At 39.5% G+C, this 19018-nt stretch overlaps 1 protein-coding gene across 2 annotated transcripts in view; it reads right to left on the bottom strand.

Annotated features, from left to right (window-relative positions):
• Positions 1 to 19018, bottom strand: part of LOC133635287 (F-BAR domain only protein 1-like) — a 108962-nt gene that overhangs the window by 23848 nt on the left and 66096 nt on the right. For both annotated transcript variants that reach the window (XM_062028327.1, XM_062028328.1), the window contains 10 exons: positions 18794 to 18946; positions 18320 to 18424; positions 14142 to 14240; positions 13937 to 14033; positions 11276 to 11390; positions 11139 to 11163; positions 5075 to 5135; positions 1570 to 1751; positions 1384 to 1408; positions 1240 to 1293 (listed from right to left, as the gene is read on the bottom strand). In XM_062028327.1, coding sequence (XP_061884311.1) covers positions 1240 to 1293; positions 1384 to 1408; positions 1570 to 1751; positions 5075 to 5135; positions 11139 to 11163; positions 11276 to 11390; positions 13937 to 14033; positions 14142 to 14240; positions 18320 to 18424; positions 18794 to 18946 — 916 coding nt within the window. The remainder of the gene's footprint in view (positions 1 to 1239; positions 1294 to 1383; positions 1409 to 1569; positions 1752 to 5074; positions 5136 to 11138; positions 11164 to 11275; positions 11391 to 13936; positions 14034 to 14141; positions 14241 to 18319; positions 18425 to 18793; positions 18947 to 19018) is intronic.

The following is a 19018-nucleotide window of genomic DNA, read 5'->3' as shown; positions in this document are numbered from 1 at the left end:
GGTCAGGCAGCGGCTTTTTGCGATCTCCTGGATAGGAGGAAGGAGTCCTGATGATCTTTTCCGCCGTCCTCACCACTCTCTTGAGAGACTTCCAGTCTGAGGCATTGCAGGCTCCAGTCCAGACAGAGATGCTGTTGGTCAGCAGGCTCTCTATAGTGCCTCTATAGAATGTGGTGAGAATGGGGGGAAGGGAGCTGTGCTCTTTTCATCCGACGCAAAAAGTGCATGCGCTGCTGAGCTCTTTTTACAAGAGCTCTGTTGTGTAGGGACCAGGTTATATTGTCAGTTATCTGCACCCCCAGGAACTTGCTGCTGCTTACTATCTCCACCGCTGTGCCGTTGATGAAGAGTGGAGCGTGGCTAGACTGGTGCTTCCTGAAGTCAACGATGATCTGATTTGGCCTTGTAATCATATTTTTGTCATCCTAATTTTTGTTACTTCACGGAACTTCTCACTGGCGGGTCGCGAGGCTCTCTGTCTGTGCTTCCTGTTGTGTAAAGTTAGCTGGATGACTGTAAAGAGGGCTCACTGCGTTCAGTAAATTCTACTGTTAAATAAATGCGCTTAGGCGCAGAGAGTGATGCAGTGAGATGTATTTCTCCCTGTATGAAGCAAGAGACGAATGAACGCAAGTCTCAACGATTCTGATTGGCAAACATGTCTGTCACTCAAATGCCAGTGACAGCGAAGAAAAAACGAAAAACAACCTCTGGCAGTTATTTATCTCACTTAACACCTCAATGTCGATTCGATGTGGATTAATCGTGCAGCCCTAGCTCCAACCACAACTTCTGCAGTAATTTTTTGTCATCATTCATTTCCTCACCTCAAGATCTGAGTGACTCTCCGCTACAGGAGTGCCGCAGCTTGATGAAATTGCAAAGTGCAGCCAAAGCTGTTGGCAGCGAGCAAACCCATCACTAAGGGAACATATTTTGGAGTGAGGACAGAAGGCGGCTGTGGTTATTAGAGAGTGGTCCATGCAAGGTGAGCCAGCTGGCTGCACAAACTCAACTTTTACACTGCTGCTTCATTAAAGCGTTTGTGATGAAGTGATGGCTTTAACCAATTTACTAAGTTGGTTCATGCCTTTCCCATTAAAGACAGCCATAAAGGGTAGAATATAGGACCCTACTTTGTCTACAATTCAAATAATATACCATATATTTCTGATGAATTAGTACACAGGGAGTAAGCTAGCAACAGATATAGAAATAGTTTAGAAAAATGAGATTCACCTTTAAGGGAGGTGCCTTCACCGTCTTCTGTCCGTCCGGATGTACTAGAGTTTCCTGCCAAAACAAACATTCAGTACCAATATTGCAGTGCCGCGTCCTGCACTTTTTACTCCGCAAGCGGTCTAAAATTATTAAATAGCTTACTGGAGAGATGCCGCTTTACTGTCACCTAAAAGAATGAAATGAAGATAAAAGTTTAAAGACCGAAACTAATTATGGGCTATCATTTTGCAATGTCTCTGTGAAGACTAATTTGGATGCAATTTTTAGTCCTGCGATCTTTAAGCAAATACACAATAATCATGAAAAGCCACCAATTGTTTGACGTACCCCTCTGTTAGGCGGCAGCGTGAGAGTCCCCACGGTGGCTTTCAGCTCCTTCTCGCTGGCTGCAACGTTGCTGCGGTTGCTGTTGACTACCGGTCTGATCTGGATTTGGAATTTCTTGGGTTCCTCGTCGTCAAAGTCTGAGTCGCTGGAGTAGAAGTTGTGCCCCTTATCTTCAGCGCAGCGTGCAGAGGAGCAGGAGAGTTAAGTGCTTAACTTTAATGAAATACCAATTAAGGGATACACATTTTCCAAAATAAAACGTTAGCACAAGTGATGTGTCAAACACTGAATCATACACAAGGAGTGATACGGTTTCCCTCAATGCCTCGAAAGAAATATACACCTGCTGTGTCATTTGACTGTACTAGCGTATTTATCACAAAGGGCTTCTTTCTGCTCACGAGTGGCAGCTCCAACTGAAAGAAGTTTGAGGGGTGGCGCGCCGCGTTTGGTTTTCATTGCCATCATTGATTCTAAACAGTGGAACTGATGAAAATGTAGGGACTTTTTTAATCCAGCAGAGGACACCATTACAAAACACCAAAACTGTATAAGTGCGGTGTCAATACATTCAGTGAGTGCGTCATTTACCAATCACTAATTAGCCCCTTTCAATCACCATACAGCACACCATACACTATCAGATTTGTTTTAATGCAATAATCATGGTAATAAAAAAAATGGAAGAAATTTTAACTTGGCCAGGGTAGAAAAAAAAGATTTATACTCAGCATCAGCTACAAGCAAGATACCGGCACCCCCAAGTTGCCCAACACCGCTCACATTAAGTGAATAAAAGCCAAACCCAGTGTCAAAAATATTTGTGGCAAGCTTGATTCACACAGGTAGGTTAGTGGTCAGAGGCAAACATCAACTTGCTTTAAGGAAGCCCTTCTTTTATCACTATCACACTCTCAGTCCAATCAAGCTACCAACGGTTTTCATCTACATTATTTGTAATGGGTTTATTTAACTTCATCTCATGAGTACAGTTTTTAAGTAGATATCAAGCAGGTTCAAACCCACTACAAAACTGAGCTGACTATAAGATAAAAAACTAGATTTTGGGATTAAAAATACTAAAAACTACAGCAATTATCTGTCCATGCGGATAGTTAATTTTACTTAATACATCCTAAATTAAGATTTGTATATCTTGAAATTAGCAGGACTTTTAAGATAGAAATAAGTATTTTATTCTGAAAACAAGAATTATTCAACTTGCAATCTTAAAGAGGAACAGTATTTTATTTTGCCTATCATTCACAATTATTATGAAAGACATGACAGATGGATTTTTTTTAATGCATTCTAAATATTCAATAAATTTGATTAAAAGTCTGGGACAAGTGCTTTTTGTGTCCTTCTCGCCAGTTCCAGGTCCAAAATGGCTGTCAAAGTGTCGTGACGGATTATATTCTCAACCATCTACTTTTCAGGTTAGAGGCATGATTTATGATCTACAATAAATTCACAGGGAGCAAGGAAGCAAGGAACCAGCAGACCACTCGGTGATGTAAACACAGTGACACACGGATGTGATCACGTCGCTGCCATAAATAGTTTGTGTGTGTTAGCGTTTATTATAACAATATTAGTAATACTTGGTTAATATTCAAATCACAAAATGTAAATGTCTTATTGTTGGCGTTTTTTGAATGGTTATGTATCATATTTTATGGGCGGAATAGAGCACCTCCCATTCGCTCCGCTGTAAGCTGACTTTTATTTATGTTTATTTAACATTTAGAATGCATAAAAAAAAAAAACACCCGTCGTCACGTCTTTCATAATGATTAAGAACGATAAGGCAAAATTACAAAAAAAGTTCCTCTTTAACTTAAGCATCCTCGGTATGTTGCAGAATCTTTAAATAAGATTGTGGGGAAAACCAAAACATCTTTTTTGAATAATTACTTAATCAATTGTAACATTTTGTAAACTAGAACAGACAACAATTAATTATTGCTAAAATTAGGATTATGATGTAAAGTCAATGACTAAAAATAAGTAAAAAGCTCTTAAAACTAGGGACATTTCAAGAAATGTAATTTTAAATCTTGGCAAGTGGCAAATAACTTGCAGTGTACAACATCAACAGTGTTTTGAAGAAGGTCAAGCAGCTGAGGAAAACTGCCAGTAACCAGTAAGCACAAACATCTCCTCAGCTATTAATAAACTACAAAAACATAATAATAGATGACAAAGGTTTGGTTTATATTGCACCATTCTCTATTGGGACAGGTCCCCAAATTTAATTAAATCAGAGCGCACGTCGGAACACAGCGAGAGAGGCAAGTGCACAGAGCAACATCCTCCATCACGGTCTGATGTGCTTTCAAAATACCAACCACTTCCTACATCTATTTATTTGGTTGCACGGGGCTGTACTGTGTCGTATGACGAGGCGGCGGCGGCGACAAAAGCAGCAGCTGTTATCTTGTGACTGTCAGGATGAGGGAGTGCTGCCAATGATAAAAAGATCTGGACGTCCAGGCGCGAGTCTGTTTTATTGCCCACTCAATGAGAGCGTGCGGCAGTTCCAATCTCTCATCTGGAATGAATGAAGCTAATGCATCAAGTGGTTTGAGTTAATTAGGATACAGATTTAAACAATTGTCTCAATCCACAGTCAATGAGGCTATGAATGTGGCCCTTTGTCTGAACACCCTCACCTCTGACCTTATTACGCTTCATTTGACGCTTTTGTGCGTGTTTAGTCACATGAGGTCTCATTAAGTGAAAACTGCCTGTTGTGAGTTTGTCGTGTAAGAGTCAAGTGTGTGCAATACTTGAGACACGTGGGAAACTGCAGTGTGGTCCGACACCAAGAACGTAAAATATCCTGTTTTCCATCCATCCATTTTCTACCGCTTGTCCCTTTTGGGATCACGGGGGGTGCTGGAGCCTATCTCAGCTGCATTCGGGCGGAAGGCGGGGTACACCCTGGACAAGTCGCCACCTCATCACAGGGCCAACACCGATAGACAACATTCACACTCACATTCACACACTAGGGCCAATTTAGTGTTGACAATCAACCTATCCTGTTTTGTTGAAAACAAATGTGTGATGTAAATGTATGATCGTTAAATTTCCACTCAGCTATGTTTGCATACCAATTGTTTCACACAAAAGCATCAGCTAATTTGAATATAAACAACCAAGAATTGGGTAATATCAACCACAAATTGCAATTTCCTTTAAATTGTGTGCGCATGTAGGCTGAGCCATTACGTAGCAGAAATACCCAAGAAAGAAATTAACTAACATCACAGCCAATCACAGCAGAGTCATCCTATATTAAATACTAACAAATCCCACCCCGACACCCTCATTGCTCTGAATCTAATCGATCTTCCTGTAAAATTGGCTGTCTCAAAATAGAGACGGTTTTGTAGACAAACACACAATTCTGTGATTTTTTTAAATAACAGTTCAACATTTGGTATCAGTTCATTGTGACTATTTGTCAATGTAGCTTAATGAAACAGAAAAAGGATATCATTCGGAGTACTGTCAGCTCTGATAATGAATCCTTCGTCGTCTACCTCCAAGGGGGAATTCTGCAGACACACGTGCATCACCAAAGACACAAATGGTACATCTATCTTATATACTAAACACAGAATACAATACAACCATTTGCCATTAAAATTAAGGAAACATTTTTCACTTATTTATTTATCTACTGTGTAATTCAAGTCATCTTAGAGCAGGTGTGTCTAAACTTTTTGACTCGCCACCACATTAGGCTAAAAGAAATTGGTCGGGGCCAAGCTAGCTAACAATCTATAACTGTATGAGTGTAGTCTCATGTGAAAGTCTATCCTGTCCTACACAGCTAAATCAGAACATTTTAAGAGAAGCTAGATCTTGTGGGACGAGGTCGGCCGACCCCCGAACTAGCTAACCTGTCCCAGCCAGTTAGAGTGTTTGTCCGTCACTTCAACCAATGATGAGCTGTACCACTGATGGGTGCTGCTAGTTGTGAGTTAAAATAATGTATTTCTTTATTTTTTCCAGGTACTGCTAGTTGTGTTAAAATATTTTATTTCTTTATTTTTCCACGTTTAATATGTTTTTTCGATTCCAGTATTTGAATTTTCAAAGTACTGCTTAGAGATGTGTTTTAATTGCTGATGCGTGTTTATCAAATGTTTAAATGCGCTGGAAAACAGCCCGTTTTGTACACTATTGAGCTGGTTTTAATACCCAGTAGTGTGCAAGTGTCTTTCTGCAAAGTATTTCTACAGCCGTGGTCATGTGGTTGCATAAATTATGGTATTATAAGAGGTATTTATTAAAGTCGGACTACATAGGACATCACTGAAGGCCGAGGTGTGAAATGCACGGCCTGTGCTTAAAAAGTTTACACATCTGTTTTTTTTACACGTGATCGGCAATCCCAATGATTTAAGATTGCATATTAATTTAACACCAATTTAAAGACCGAAGTTTGCCAAACACGTAAAAAGACTATACAACCTGCGATAAAGCCGGATTTTCCAGGAAATCACCAATAAGCTGTCACACGCACCAAAGCGCGTGCACACACACAATGCAGAGCGTGGATCATAACGTAACTATGATCATTGTACATAAATAAAATATGTACCGTAATTTCCGGACTATAAGCCGCTACTTTTCCCCCTCGTTCTGGTCCCTGCGGCTTATACAGCGGTGCGGCTTATTTACGGCCTGTTCTTCTCTGACACCGACGAAGAGGATTTCGGTGGTTTTAGTACGCAGGAGGAAGACGATGACACAATGATTAAAGACTGACTTTTCATATACCGGTAGGCTGGTTATTTTGATAACGTACAGGCGAGCACTTTGTATTACTTTGCACTGTTGTATTATTTGTACTCTGAACGAATGCTGTTCGCCATGTCAAAGATGTGAAAGTTTGATTGAATGATTGAAACATTTATTGTTAATAAATGGGACGCTTTGCGTTCCCAAACAGTCATCTCCTTCCCGACAATCCCCTCCGTGGTAGCAGGAACCCCTATATACTACGGTAATTACACATCAAAACCCTGCGGCTTATAGTCGGGTGCGGCTTATATATGGAACAATCTGTATTTTCCCCTAAATTTAGCTGGTGCGGCTTATAATCAGGTGCGGCTTATAGTCCGGAAATTACGGTAGTATTTACAATATTATCAGAATATGATCAGAGGCACTGCAGTTGGCTAAAGCATTATTTAAAGCAAACTATAGCTAAAGGACTGAACAACAACCCAAAACTCCCTTTGTACACATGGGTAAGTGCGGCGAGAGATTGTTTACATATTACTTATCACGCTTTGCCAGTACAGTAATTTAGAATTGGGTATGGTGCTCAGACAGTTGTAATTGTGTAGACAGGTGTAATTGTGTGGCACATTTATGTAAACTTGATATGTTGGTTTTAATTTGTTTGCACAATGGGCGGGAAAGGTTGTTTGGATAGCTACATGTACTGCTTTATTATTCATTTAATACACATGGTTGTTGGCTGATGTTAGTTAGGCTAAGCCAGAAGAAAATAGTAATTTAGAAAAACTTTATAATTATTAACAAATGTTTAAGAGTTGTACCGCGGGCCGTAGTTTAGACACCCGTCCTTGGCCTTGTTCACACTGCAGGTCAATTCAGATTTTTTGCCCATATGCGACCTGTATCAACATTTTTAGTGTGAACATTGCAATTCCGAATTTTTGCATATTCAAATCAGGTCTTTTCTGTATGTGGATATACATTGGATATATGTGCGATGCGTCCTACATGCCAAATACTTGTCCTCTTCCTTCTCAGTCTTCTACACGCAATAATTTGGTTCAGAAAATGTTGACTTTGATTGCGTGCGACGTCATGACATCATGTCTAATACAATATAAAATCCAATATGGCCGACAGCACTGTCTTTTGTTTGTCTGCTTGTCAATGTGCTCTGAATTTTTATCAGTTTTAGTCTCTTTTATAGCCAATTGTACTACTTTTAAGCTTAACAATTAATGAAGGACAGCTTACTTCCAAAATGTGGCTTTCTGACTGCTTTAATTGGACTTGAAAATCTGTTGACCTTCCACCTGCCACGGCCTGGATCTATTCCAGCCCCAGCTTGGCCTTCCACTGCCCACAGACTGGGTCTGCTAGCGTCATCTTGGCTTTCCACCAGCCACAGTCTGGATCTGTCCTAGCCTCAGACTGGCTAAGGCTGGCCCTCTGCTAGCCTTGGCTTGGCCTTTCAACTGCTGTGGCCTGGACATCAGAATTTTGAATAATCTGACCTGGGTAGCTAGTAAAACAATTTAACAATGACTTTGACACAATCTCTCTATTTAATATTCATGCTTTTTCCTGGACTTGTTCTTTCTTATCAGAAACTTGGCGAAGTATAGGAGTCTGACAAGGACATTGCTATAAATGGATATAATGCTAGAATTCTCACATGGCCAACCTCTCGCAATTGTATGGTGTTATAGACCTCCCTATGCCTCCACTGAAGCCCTTGCCTGTCTGGTATCCTTTATGAGTGGGTTAAATGCTAGTGAACTTCTCTTGGTTGGTGATTTAAATTTTAATTTGTTGACTTCCTCTTCTGATAATTTTAAAGCTGTGTGTAATTTACTAAATGTAACTCAATTAATCACTTTCCCAACTCGACCTAATACTAAAAACCCATCAAAATCTTCTTTACTTGATCAAATCCTAACCAACGCTCCACATAAGTACACTTATACTGGGGTGTTTGTCAATGACTTGAGTGATCATTGTACAATTGCAGCTATAAGAAACTGCAAGCTTCCAAAATCAAAACCTATTACACGCAAAAACATACTAAAAACATTTGCCTCTGAGATTTTATACACGACTTAGCTGCCTTTCAGTGGAACAGAGTTGCGTTAATTGATGATGTAGTACGGATAGCGTTAGAATATTTTTATAATGAATTTCACATATAGTCAATAAATATGCTCCTTTCAAAAATTTTGAGTTAAACGTCAAAATAATCCCTGGTTTTCCTCTGAAATTGGAAACGTTCTCAAAGAGAGAGCCGTTGCTGGGGCCAGGGCTCCAAAAACAAAGACAGAGGTTGATTGGCTTAGCTTTCGCCATCTTAGAAATAAATGTACTTCGCTTATTAAGAGAGCCATGTCTGATTTTTACTTTCCAAATTCTTTAATTTCCGGTACTCAACCTGGTACTTTGTTTGATAAGATGTGTGAATATGAAATTGTTTTAATGAGTATTTTATTTTCTGCTGGGTCCTTGTTTGATTATTTGAATCCTCAATTGTCAAATGTTGGTCTGACAAATGCTAATATACCAAATACATAATATATAGACCCAGCACCTGCACTTTTGAGTTCACACCTGTATCAGTATCTAAGTTAACCAGTGCACTAAAGAGCCTGGACAAGTAAAGCTGCAGTACCTGACCAAATTGAACCCTTTTTCTTAAAACTGGCTGATGATTTTGTTGCTAAGCCTCTCTCGCATATTTGTAACAAGTCTGACAAGTAAAAGCATTCAAAAAAATCTGGAAATCAGCCTTTTTTCTTCCCCTGCTAAAAGGCGGTGAACCCACAAATATAAATACAGATACATTTCTAAATTATGCATTTTAGCAAAATTGTTTAAGAAGATCATCAGTAACCAGCTAAAGGATTTTTTTAGAATGAAACAATATTTTATCTCTGTTTCAATCTGTTTTTAGAAAACAGCATAGTACTATTACAGCTGCCCTTAAGGTCCTAAATGATTTAAACAAGGCTCTAGACGGCATGAAATGTGTCGCTCTATTCATTAATTTGTCAAAAGCATTTGACACAGTAGACCACAGTCTGCTAATGCAACCCCTTCATCAGATTGGATTGTCTAAAAATGCAGCTGCTTGGTTACTGGACATTACCAAAGGAGTTCCACTAAGCTCAGTGCTGGGGCCCATTTTATTTTCTATCTACATAAATAATCTTTGTAACAATTTGTCAAATGCAATGTACCATTTGTATGCAGACGACACCATTATTTATTGCTGTTCAATGTCCATCACTCGGGCTTTTTTGAGTTTTTACAAGCTGCTTTTGATGTTATCGAGGCTTGCTTATTTGATCTTAAATTGGTTTTAAATACAGATAAAAGCAAGTTAAAGGTTTTCTCTCATTCAAGGCTGCTACTGGAAAACATTCCGAATATTGTAACATCAAAAGGAAACCCTATAGAGCAGGTCTTAAATTACAAGTACTTGGGATTTAATCTTGACCAGGAGCTTTCTTTTAAAGCCCATATTAACAACTTGGTCTCTAAGCTTAGGGTAAAGCTTGGTTTCTTTTCTAGAAACAAAAATTGCTTCTCTCTTAAAGTCAAAAACAAATTGGTGACAGCGACTTTCCTGCCCGTAATTCATTAGATGGATGGATGGATGGATGGATGGATGGATGGATGGATGGATGGATGGATGGATGGATGGATGGATGGATGGATTGATAGATAGATAGAACTTTATTGATTCCTTCAGGAAAATTTAAATTTCAGCAGCAGTGTACAGAATTGAGATCGAATTTAAAAAGTTAAAAGTAAACAATGGGTGTATAAATGGAAATTAAATAGAAAATATTACAATAAGAATAAAAATAAAAAGCAACAATAAGAGGAAAATATAACAGTAAAAATAAGAATATAACAAGAGAAACTAGCCATGTTATGAAAATGTATTGCACTGTTATTGCACTGTTAATGTGCTTTATTCTAGTGCTTCATTTAAATGCCTCCAGTCCTTGGACACCGTTTTTCATTCAGCACTAAGATTTGTCACTGGCTGTCGTCATCTCACCCACCACGGTCAACTGTATATGAAATCAGACTTATCTTCATTGAGTCCACGCAGATGCACACATTGGCTGACTATCATTTATAAGGTTCTTCTACATTTAATGCCTCCCTACTAGCGTACTTTGTTACAAAGAAAAAACAGCTCTTAAGCATTACTTTCTAGATGGATGGATACTTTCTAACAATACTTATGCTTTAACTGTTTCTTGTGTACGGACTGAATTTGGCAAAAGAGCTTTTAGCATTGATGCATGGAATAAATTACAAACAAAACTCTCCGAACTACTTCCATTTGGAGCGTTCCGTTCCATCCTGAGGGACAGACAGCGTGAGATGTTTGCACAGTGCCTGTGTTTTTAAAAGGTGTAAATCTTAATTGTTTTGCAGTTCCCTATTATGCATTTTAAAATGTATGTTTTAACGTATTACTTTTCTGAAACTTCCCTGTGACATGTGCTGCTGACCTCTTGGCCAGGTCACCCTTTTGAAAGAAATCTCAATGGGTTTCTTATCTGGTTAAATAAAGGTTGTATATGCGGGTCAGATTGCATTCACATTAGCAATCGCACTTTTTTGTAACGTGAACGGCCACTAAAAAGATCGGATTTGACCAAAAAATCTGAATTGGACATTCGACCATGCAGTGTAAACGTATTCATACAGTCCTGGTAGTCTGATTGGATTCGTATTGTCATCCCTCATAGCCGCTGCTGCAGTGTTTGCTGTAAATAATGTGGAATACTGACCGGTGCTTCAGTTACAGCTGAATCCCTGCAAAACAAACACATTGGAATTATTTGCTATAAACAAATTGAAGATAGCAGAATGAGTAGAGGTAATCAAATATAGAAAGATCATGAAACATGGATTTGCATGCACTCACGTAGAATCTGGCTCCTTATCCCTCTTGCCCAGGCCAGGGATCCTAAAGGCTTTTGCACGACTCTTCTTCCCCCCATCGGGTGCTACAGTCATGTACTCCTCAAAAACAACCAAAGCTGCAGCACACACACACATAGGGATGATGTTTGATAAGAAATTATCGAGTTCGAGCCTATTATCGAATCCTCTTATCGAACCGATTCCTTATCGATTCTCTTATCGAGTCCAGATAGGTTGTTGTATATGGAAAAAAAACCACAATATTTGGTTTAACAAAAGCTCACTTTTATTATATAAGAAAATAATTTAATCTAATAAATAAATAAATATTGACTGTTACCCACCTAAAAAAATTAAATAAATAAATATTGACTGTTGTTACCCAAAGTATATTAAGTGGGATTTTTCAGAAAAACAAATATATACAGTAACACAAAAACAACCTGTCTCTGTGATCACTATAGGTGTATAAATAATAATATAGTGTTAAATAAAATCAGTCCCTTGGGCACAAAACTGAAAATAATACAGCTCTCCAAAAAGTGCAATTCTGCTGCTATTTGACATAACTGTTTATTATGATGCTTTGACATTTTTGCACTTTATTTCTTTATTGAAAGAAAATTCTATTAAGAGAAAAGTTGTTTGCAAATGTGGTTACAATGCTAAAAAATGAAAAGTTAAAGCTAAAAAAAGAAATACACTTTATTGAGTTAACATTATTTCTTTATAGGGGGAAAGATGTTATGAGCTAGGGAATATAACAACTACACTACCCAGCATGCAAGTGGCGAGCATGTGCGGTAGCCCCGAAAAGTGTTGTTGCATGTCGTCGAAGCTAAGAATGAGGTTATGAGCGCGCTGTGAAAGTAAACGTCAAGAACTCAGCCAACACGCCTCGTCTGCATTATTTATAATTAGACAGACAACACATATACAGTGTGATTTTGTTTTGTTTACAAGGAAAGAAAAACAAAAGTTAAAAAAGGGAGATCTTGTCATTTATGTTGTGTATATATATATGTATGTGCTGCGGTTGTTTTAAGAACGTTGCGACAGCTGCCGTAAAGGAGGTGCGTTGCCAGCCTGGTTGCTATGTTTCCGGTTGGTCGTAAAAGTGTTCGTCATGTGTTTGTACCCTGCTCAAATCTCTCAGTAAAGTTATTCGTTGGATTATACCTTTTGTTTTGAACTTTTATTACACTTTGGAGCACTTTTTTCCGTCCATTTTTTTCCTGCTTTCGCCATCTGCGCCTAATGACTGAGCTACGTGATGTAATTTCTTGTGATGTCACACGGAGCATTTCTGGTCGGGACGGGATTCTTTCTGAGGGATTCGAATAAAGAACCAACTCTTTTTCTTTACTATAGTGGTCTCGATAACGGGTACCGGTTCTCAAAAAGGGATTCGAGTCCGAGGACTCGGTTCTTTTCTTATCGAACAACCGGGAAAACCGGTTTCGAGTATCATCCCTACACACACATGAGTTTAATTCAGACTATGAGACTAATTAAAGGCACGGGAAGCTTTTGCAGTTCAATTGGGGCACTATTCTCCCGTTTGCACTGAAGTGTTCATTTACGCGTTTGAAGGTACACAAGTCATATTCTCTCATCCAGCCTGCGGACACGCCCACCCTGCATAAGTTCGGCAAAAGTGCTCGAGTCTGGAATGAAGGGGGGGCTTATAACAAATGAGGAGGACCTTTTTTTCAGTTGTGTGAGAATCGTGCAGCCTGGAGTGTCACTGAAATTCTTGAAAACAATAACAATTTTAATTTGAAAAAGCTGTATCAATCCAGGCAGTGCTTGTCACGTGAACGCATGCTGCCATGGTGATGTAGTGTGTATAAACACTGTAAGAGCTTCTTCTTCCTGGCTGCATGTGAATAATATTCTGTACATGAATTGATTAACGTGGACCCCGACTTAAACAAGTTGAAAAACTTATTCGGGTGTTACTATTTAGTGGTCAATTGTACGGAATATGTACTGTACTGTGCAACCTACCAATACAAGTTTCAATCAAACATGAAACTTTGTTTCACTTGTCTTCATAACTATACTGATGGCCCTCTTCTGCCGTGTTTGCACTCACGAAACAATGTGCATTTTGAATTTTTGATAGTTTGATACAGAGTTTCCAGGTGTCTAATTGAAGTGATCAGAATAGATTTAAAGTTTTATGGAAGTTTTTTTTAATAATGTTTTTACGTGTGTCTATACTTAATACTAAATACTTAAGTTGACGAAGTTGATGGGAGAATGTGTGGAAACACCAACATTTAAGGGTTGCTCCACCCAAAGCACACTTCTCGGGTAAAGGCACACAGCGACAGACTTAAGTCCGATGTCGCGCAGTAGTTACAATATTTAACTTTTTTACTATTGTCAAGTTTTACGAGATACTGAATTTGAGGGTTTTAGTAGCTGTAATCATCAAAAGTATTGATAGATTAAGTAGTGATTGAATGTATAGAATACAAGAGTTTTACTTTTTGATTTGAACTACTGAAATAAATGTGTATATCTAAATTTACTGAGATGCACCGATACAGAAACATTTCAAATTAGCTGGATTATTAGGTATCCCAAGACGTGGTATGTTTGTTTCTCTAGATGCTATTCTTGTAAGCGCATTTCTACACAAGGTAAACAGTACCTGGCCTCTCCTTGCCAGTGCCCTTTAGGTCTGCAAATTTCTGGATTAGATTATTAATGCCAATGTTTTCTACATTTTGCTTGAATTCCTCATGGACCTGCAGAGCAGAGAATAATGATTATGCTCTCAATAACCAGCAATATGACAATAACAGACTTTGTGTAACAATCGGTGTTGTCTTTCATTGTCACATGAAAATACATACCTGTCCAACCTGAACATGGGTGTCTTCTATGGAATGGGAATAGCCTTTTATCAGCTGTTTCATCTGCCGCAAATGGCCCTCCTCAATTTCCTGAAATCTCTACATGAACAACAGATAAGCACAGTTTTAGTCTTTCATTTGATCGACAATAAAGTCATCCTATTTCATAAAACTGTGCTGATTCTTTTCACCACTGAAATTAGGATTAGTTTGAAATGCCTCCAGAAGCAAGTACAGTACTACAATAAAAACATTACTATACAGTGGTACCTCGATTTTTGTTAGTAACCCTTCCAAAAAGTCAGACGAAGACAGAATCATGGAAAAATTTAAATAATTTTCCCCCTAGGAAATAATATACATCTATCAAAACATGATAAAGTATAGTTTCACATGTCGAAAAATTTTTGAAATATATATAAATGATGAACTGACTGATGACTGAACATTTAACATTACTTCTACTTAGGAGGAAGGAAATAAGGAAGGAAGGAAAGAAGTACTTTGCTTTTAGTTCTTTCTTGAATTCAAGTGTTTCTCATTCTTTATCAAAATGCTGGCACTCACAACTTTCTTTGGCCCCCTCGTGGCTTATTTTGCACCTAAAGAAAAAAATTGCCAACACATGGGATTCTTTGTTTGAGCAATGAATTCTGCAAAATGATACTAGTTTGACCAGTTTGGTATGCACAACGGCATATCATGGCCAAAGCAGTAAACGAAAAACAAGGTGATGCATGAAATACATTCGTTCGTCAAACACACATTATTTTCTGTCATGACACCCCCACCCCTTTGGGGACATATTTCTTTCAGGCCCGCCCTAATACATTTGAGAACCTGATACATACGTACAAACCACTCTATGAGTTGCTGGCACCAGCACCTATGACACCTAGCTGAAGACATGTGTATTGTTTTCTCACACCCGCAACACCTTAAAGGCCTACTGAAACCCACTACTACCGACCACGCAGTCTGATAGTTTATAGATCAATGATGAAATCTTAACATTGCAACACATGCCAATACGGCCGGGTTAACTTATAAAGTGCAATTTTAAATTTCCAGCTAAACTTCCGGTTGAAAACGTCTATGTATGATGACGTATGCGCATGACGTCAATAGTTAAATGGAAGTATTCGGACACCATTGAATCCAATACAAAAAAGCTCTGTTTTCATCTCAAAATTCCACAGTATTCTGGACATCTGTGTTGGTGAATCTTTTGCAATTTGTTTAATGAACAATGAAGACTGCAAAGAAGAAAGTTGTAGGTGGAAACGGGGTATTAGCGGCTGGCTGCAGCAACACAACCAGGAGGACTTTGACTTGGATAGCAGACGCGCTATCCGACGCTAGCCGCCGACCGCATGGATGATCGGGTGAAGTCCTTCGTCCTTCCATCAATCGCTGGAACGCAGGTGAGCACGGGTGTTGATGAGCAGATGAGGGCTGGCTGGCGTAGGTGGAGCGCTAATGTCTTTATCATAGCTCTGTGAGGTCCCGTTGCTAAGTTAACTTCAATGGCGTCGTTAGCAACAGCATTGTTAATTTTCGCCAAGCTGGAAAGCATTAACCGTGTATTTACAGGTCCATGGTTTAATAGTATTGTTGATTTTCTGTCTATCCTTCCAGTCAGGGGTTTATTTCTTTTGTTTCTATCTGCATTTAAGCACGATGCTATCACGTTAGCTCCGTGGCTAAAGTGCTTCGCCGATGTATTGTCGTGGAGATAAAAGTCACTGTGAATGTCCATTTTGCGTTCTCGACTCTCATTTTCAAGAGGATATAGTATCCGAGGTGGTTTAAAATACAAATCCGTGATCCACAATAGAAAAAGGAGAGTGTGGAATCCAATGAGCCAGCTTGTACCTAAGTTACGGTCAGAGCGAAAAAAGATGCGTCCTGCACTGCACTCTAGTCCTTCACTCTCACGTTCCTCATCCACGAATCTTTCATCCTGGCTCAAATTAATGGGGTAATCGTCGCTTTCTCGGTCCGAATCGCTCTCGCTGCTGGTGTAAACAATGGGGAAATGTGAGGAGCCTTTCAACTTGTGACGTCACGCTACTTCCGGTACAGGCAAGGCTTTTTTTATCAGCGACCAAAAGTTGCGAACTTTATCGTCGATGTTCTCTACTAAATCCTTTCAGCAAAAATATGACAATATCGCGAAATGATCAAGTATGACACATAGAATGGATCTGCTATCCCCGTTTAAATAAAAAAATTCATTTCAGTAGGCCTTTAAGGGCGGTATGGCGTAGTGGGTAGAGCGGCCGTGCCGGAAACCTGAGGGTTAAAGTTAAAGTTAAAGTACCAATGATTGTCACGCACACACTAGATGTGGTGAAATTTGTCCTCTGCATTTGACCCATCCCCTTGTTCACCCCCTGGGAGGTGAGGGGAGCAGTGAGCAGCAGCGGTGGCCGCGCCAGGGAATAATTTTTGGTGATTTAACCCCCAATTCCAACCCTTGATGCTGAGTGCCAAGCAGGGAGGTAATGGGTCCCATTTTTATAGTCTTTGGTATGACTCAGCCGGGGTTTGAACTCACGACCTACCGATCTCAGGGCGGACACTAACAGCTAGGACACGGAGTAGGTTGCAGGTTCGCTCCCCGCCTCTTGACATCCAAATCGCTGCCGTTGTGTCCTTGGGCAGGACACTTCACCCTTGCCCCCGGTGCCGCTCACACTGGTGCATGAATGATGAATGAATGATAGGTGGTGGTCGGACGGGCCGTAGGCGCAAACTGGCAGCCTTGCTTCCGTCAGTCTACCCCAGGGCAGCTGTGGTTACAAATGTAGCTTACCACCTCCAGGTGTTAATGAATGAAAGCAGATCAGAATCATATCCATATTTAAGTGTTACTTCTTTCTAAACTCCTATAGTCAAATAAAGAATAGCTAGTATTCTTCCTTCTTTTGAGTCTCATAGTAAGGTGTTGGCCTTCTGGATTGGAATGTGTCAGAGTAGAGAAAACTCGGAGTAGTCTAAACAAAGCGAGTGGGGGCGAGGGACAGAGGGAAGATCACGGGACTTCCGGGGTTTTGAGGGGAGACCGAGCTAGACCGATCTGGACCGGGCTAGGGAACGCTTGGGTGCTGGGTTGGTCTCAGGTTTGTCCTCTAAGCTTGGAGAATAAACCACAAAATACCAATTACTGCCTGTTGATTGAATATAAACATCAGCGTATTGCCATAAAAAGAATCTGGGAGAGACTAGCAATTTAAATTCCCCATTGGAGGAATGCTGGTCAACGCAACACTTACCACCTCCAGGTGTTAATGAATGAATGATGGGTTCCCACTTCTCTGTGAGCGCTTTGAGTATCTAATAATAGAAAAGCGCGATATAAAATCTAATCCATTATTATTATTACCTTATCATGCCCACCCCACTGTATAAGAAGTGCTGGTCTAATGATTATAAAACATTAAAATATATCTGTATTTTATCTATGCAAACATGTTTTAGTACAACCAATAGGGGCAACTAAGTTGTACGTATTTCCTGGTTGAGCCTGTTGATTACCGGTAAGTCGAGCAGTGCTTCCACTTCGCTGGAGGATTTTGTATCGCTCAAGAATGGAAAAAAAGACGTCCCTTGACTCTCAGACCCCCTGACAACTCTCCGTGCTCCACTATTTGAGAAGCAGTGCTTTAGACAGACAATAATTGTCCGTATTTCCAGTATTTATAATATTTTTTGAGGGTATATTTGTGCTTTTTGGACTCTTATCTTGAATTTTAACACACAGACTTAATATACGTGAAGAGGGATTTCAAAGAAATAATAATTATCCAATAAAACAGGAAAACAACAAATGATTGCATTAAATGATGTGAGTTTTTTCATGATGTTGTTTCTTCTTAAACAAATTATCTTAAAGAACTTGGGGCTAATTGGTGCATTGTTTAGAATGCAAAATTAAAAGGCAGTCATTAGGGTTTGTTGAGGATTTCCTTGGGAACAGCAGAAACCGTAGTTGGTGACTAACGTATAAATGCAGAATGTACAAGCAGATCAATAGTTTCAATTATGGGGGAACTTATATGGTCTAATCAGCCAGGGAGTAAAGAATACAATTACGACCAATTACCAAAAAGGGATGTACGCGGGTTTAGGCGAATAAATAAAAAACTTGGGAGGTCTTAAGAGTCAGAGCTGACCTGAGTGGACTCGTTCATCTTTTGTTCAAACTCTCCTCCCACTCGATTGTACTTCTCTATGCACAGCGCAAAGGACTCGGCAGCTTTTTTAGACTTCAGCTCCGCCTAGTGAGAGAGAAAAGCAAAAAGGAGCCATCTTTAAGGACTGACACAACAAGTCTGGCCTAAGAGTTGTGGGGATATTTGTATTGATTACAGAATAAACAGAAAGCATAACATTACCAAGCTTTTATAAAGTGCAAAACAAAAGTTCTTCAACTTTTGGGACTCTGACTGAAACTAAAATCTTTAAGTTGTGACAAAAGAAGGGTAAAACATATCTAAATAACAATCCACACAGCATAGGAAAAAATTAAGACAATTGAGAAGAAATCTTCTATTTCTCTGGTAATTATTTCAAGAAGAAATATATTTTTTCAAACTCACACTTCTGTCTAAAGTTACAGGTGCCTTTCAGAGTAAGGCTGATCTTACTTTTTCCAGATCTTTCTGTGGAGCTCCCTCCTTCCTGATCCGCTCCAGCTCTAAACATTTGGTATGGTAACCCTCTTTGGACTTCTGAAGGTGGCCATTTTGGACTTGCAGTGCCTGCACCGCCTCCACTGTCCCCACCAGCTCCTCTTTTGTCTGAACATTACGCACACACGAACATATAAGATCTGCAAGTGTCGGCGTGAAAGATACAACTTGAAGAGCCTG

This window comes from Entelurus aequoreus, linkage group LG19, assembly GCF_033978785.1.
Source record: "Entelurus aequoreus isolate RoL-2023_Sb linkage group LG19, RoL_Eaeq_v1.1, whole genome shotgun sequence".
Classification (NCBI taxonomy): Eukaryota; Metazoa; Chordata; class Actinopteri; order Syngnathiformes; family Syngnathidae; genus Entelurus; species Entelurus aequoreus.
Note: the sequence above shows the minus strand (reverse complement) of the source record. Positions and strands in the feature narration are given on the sequence as shown.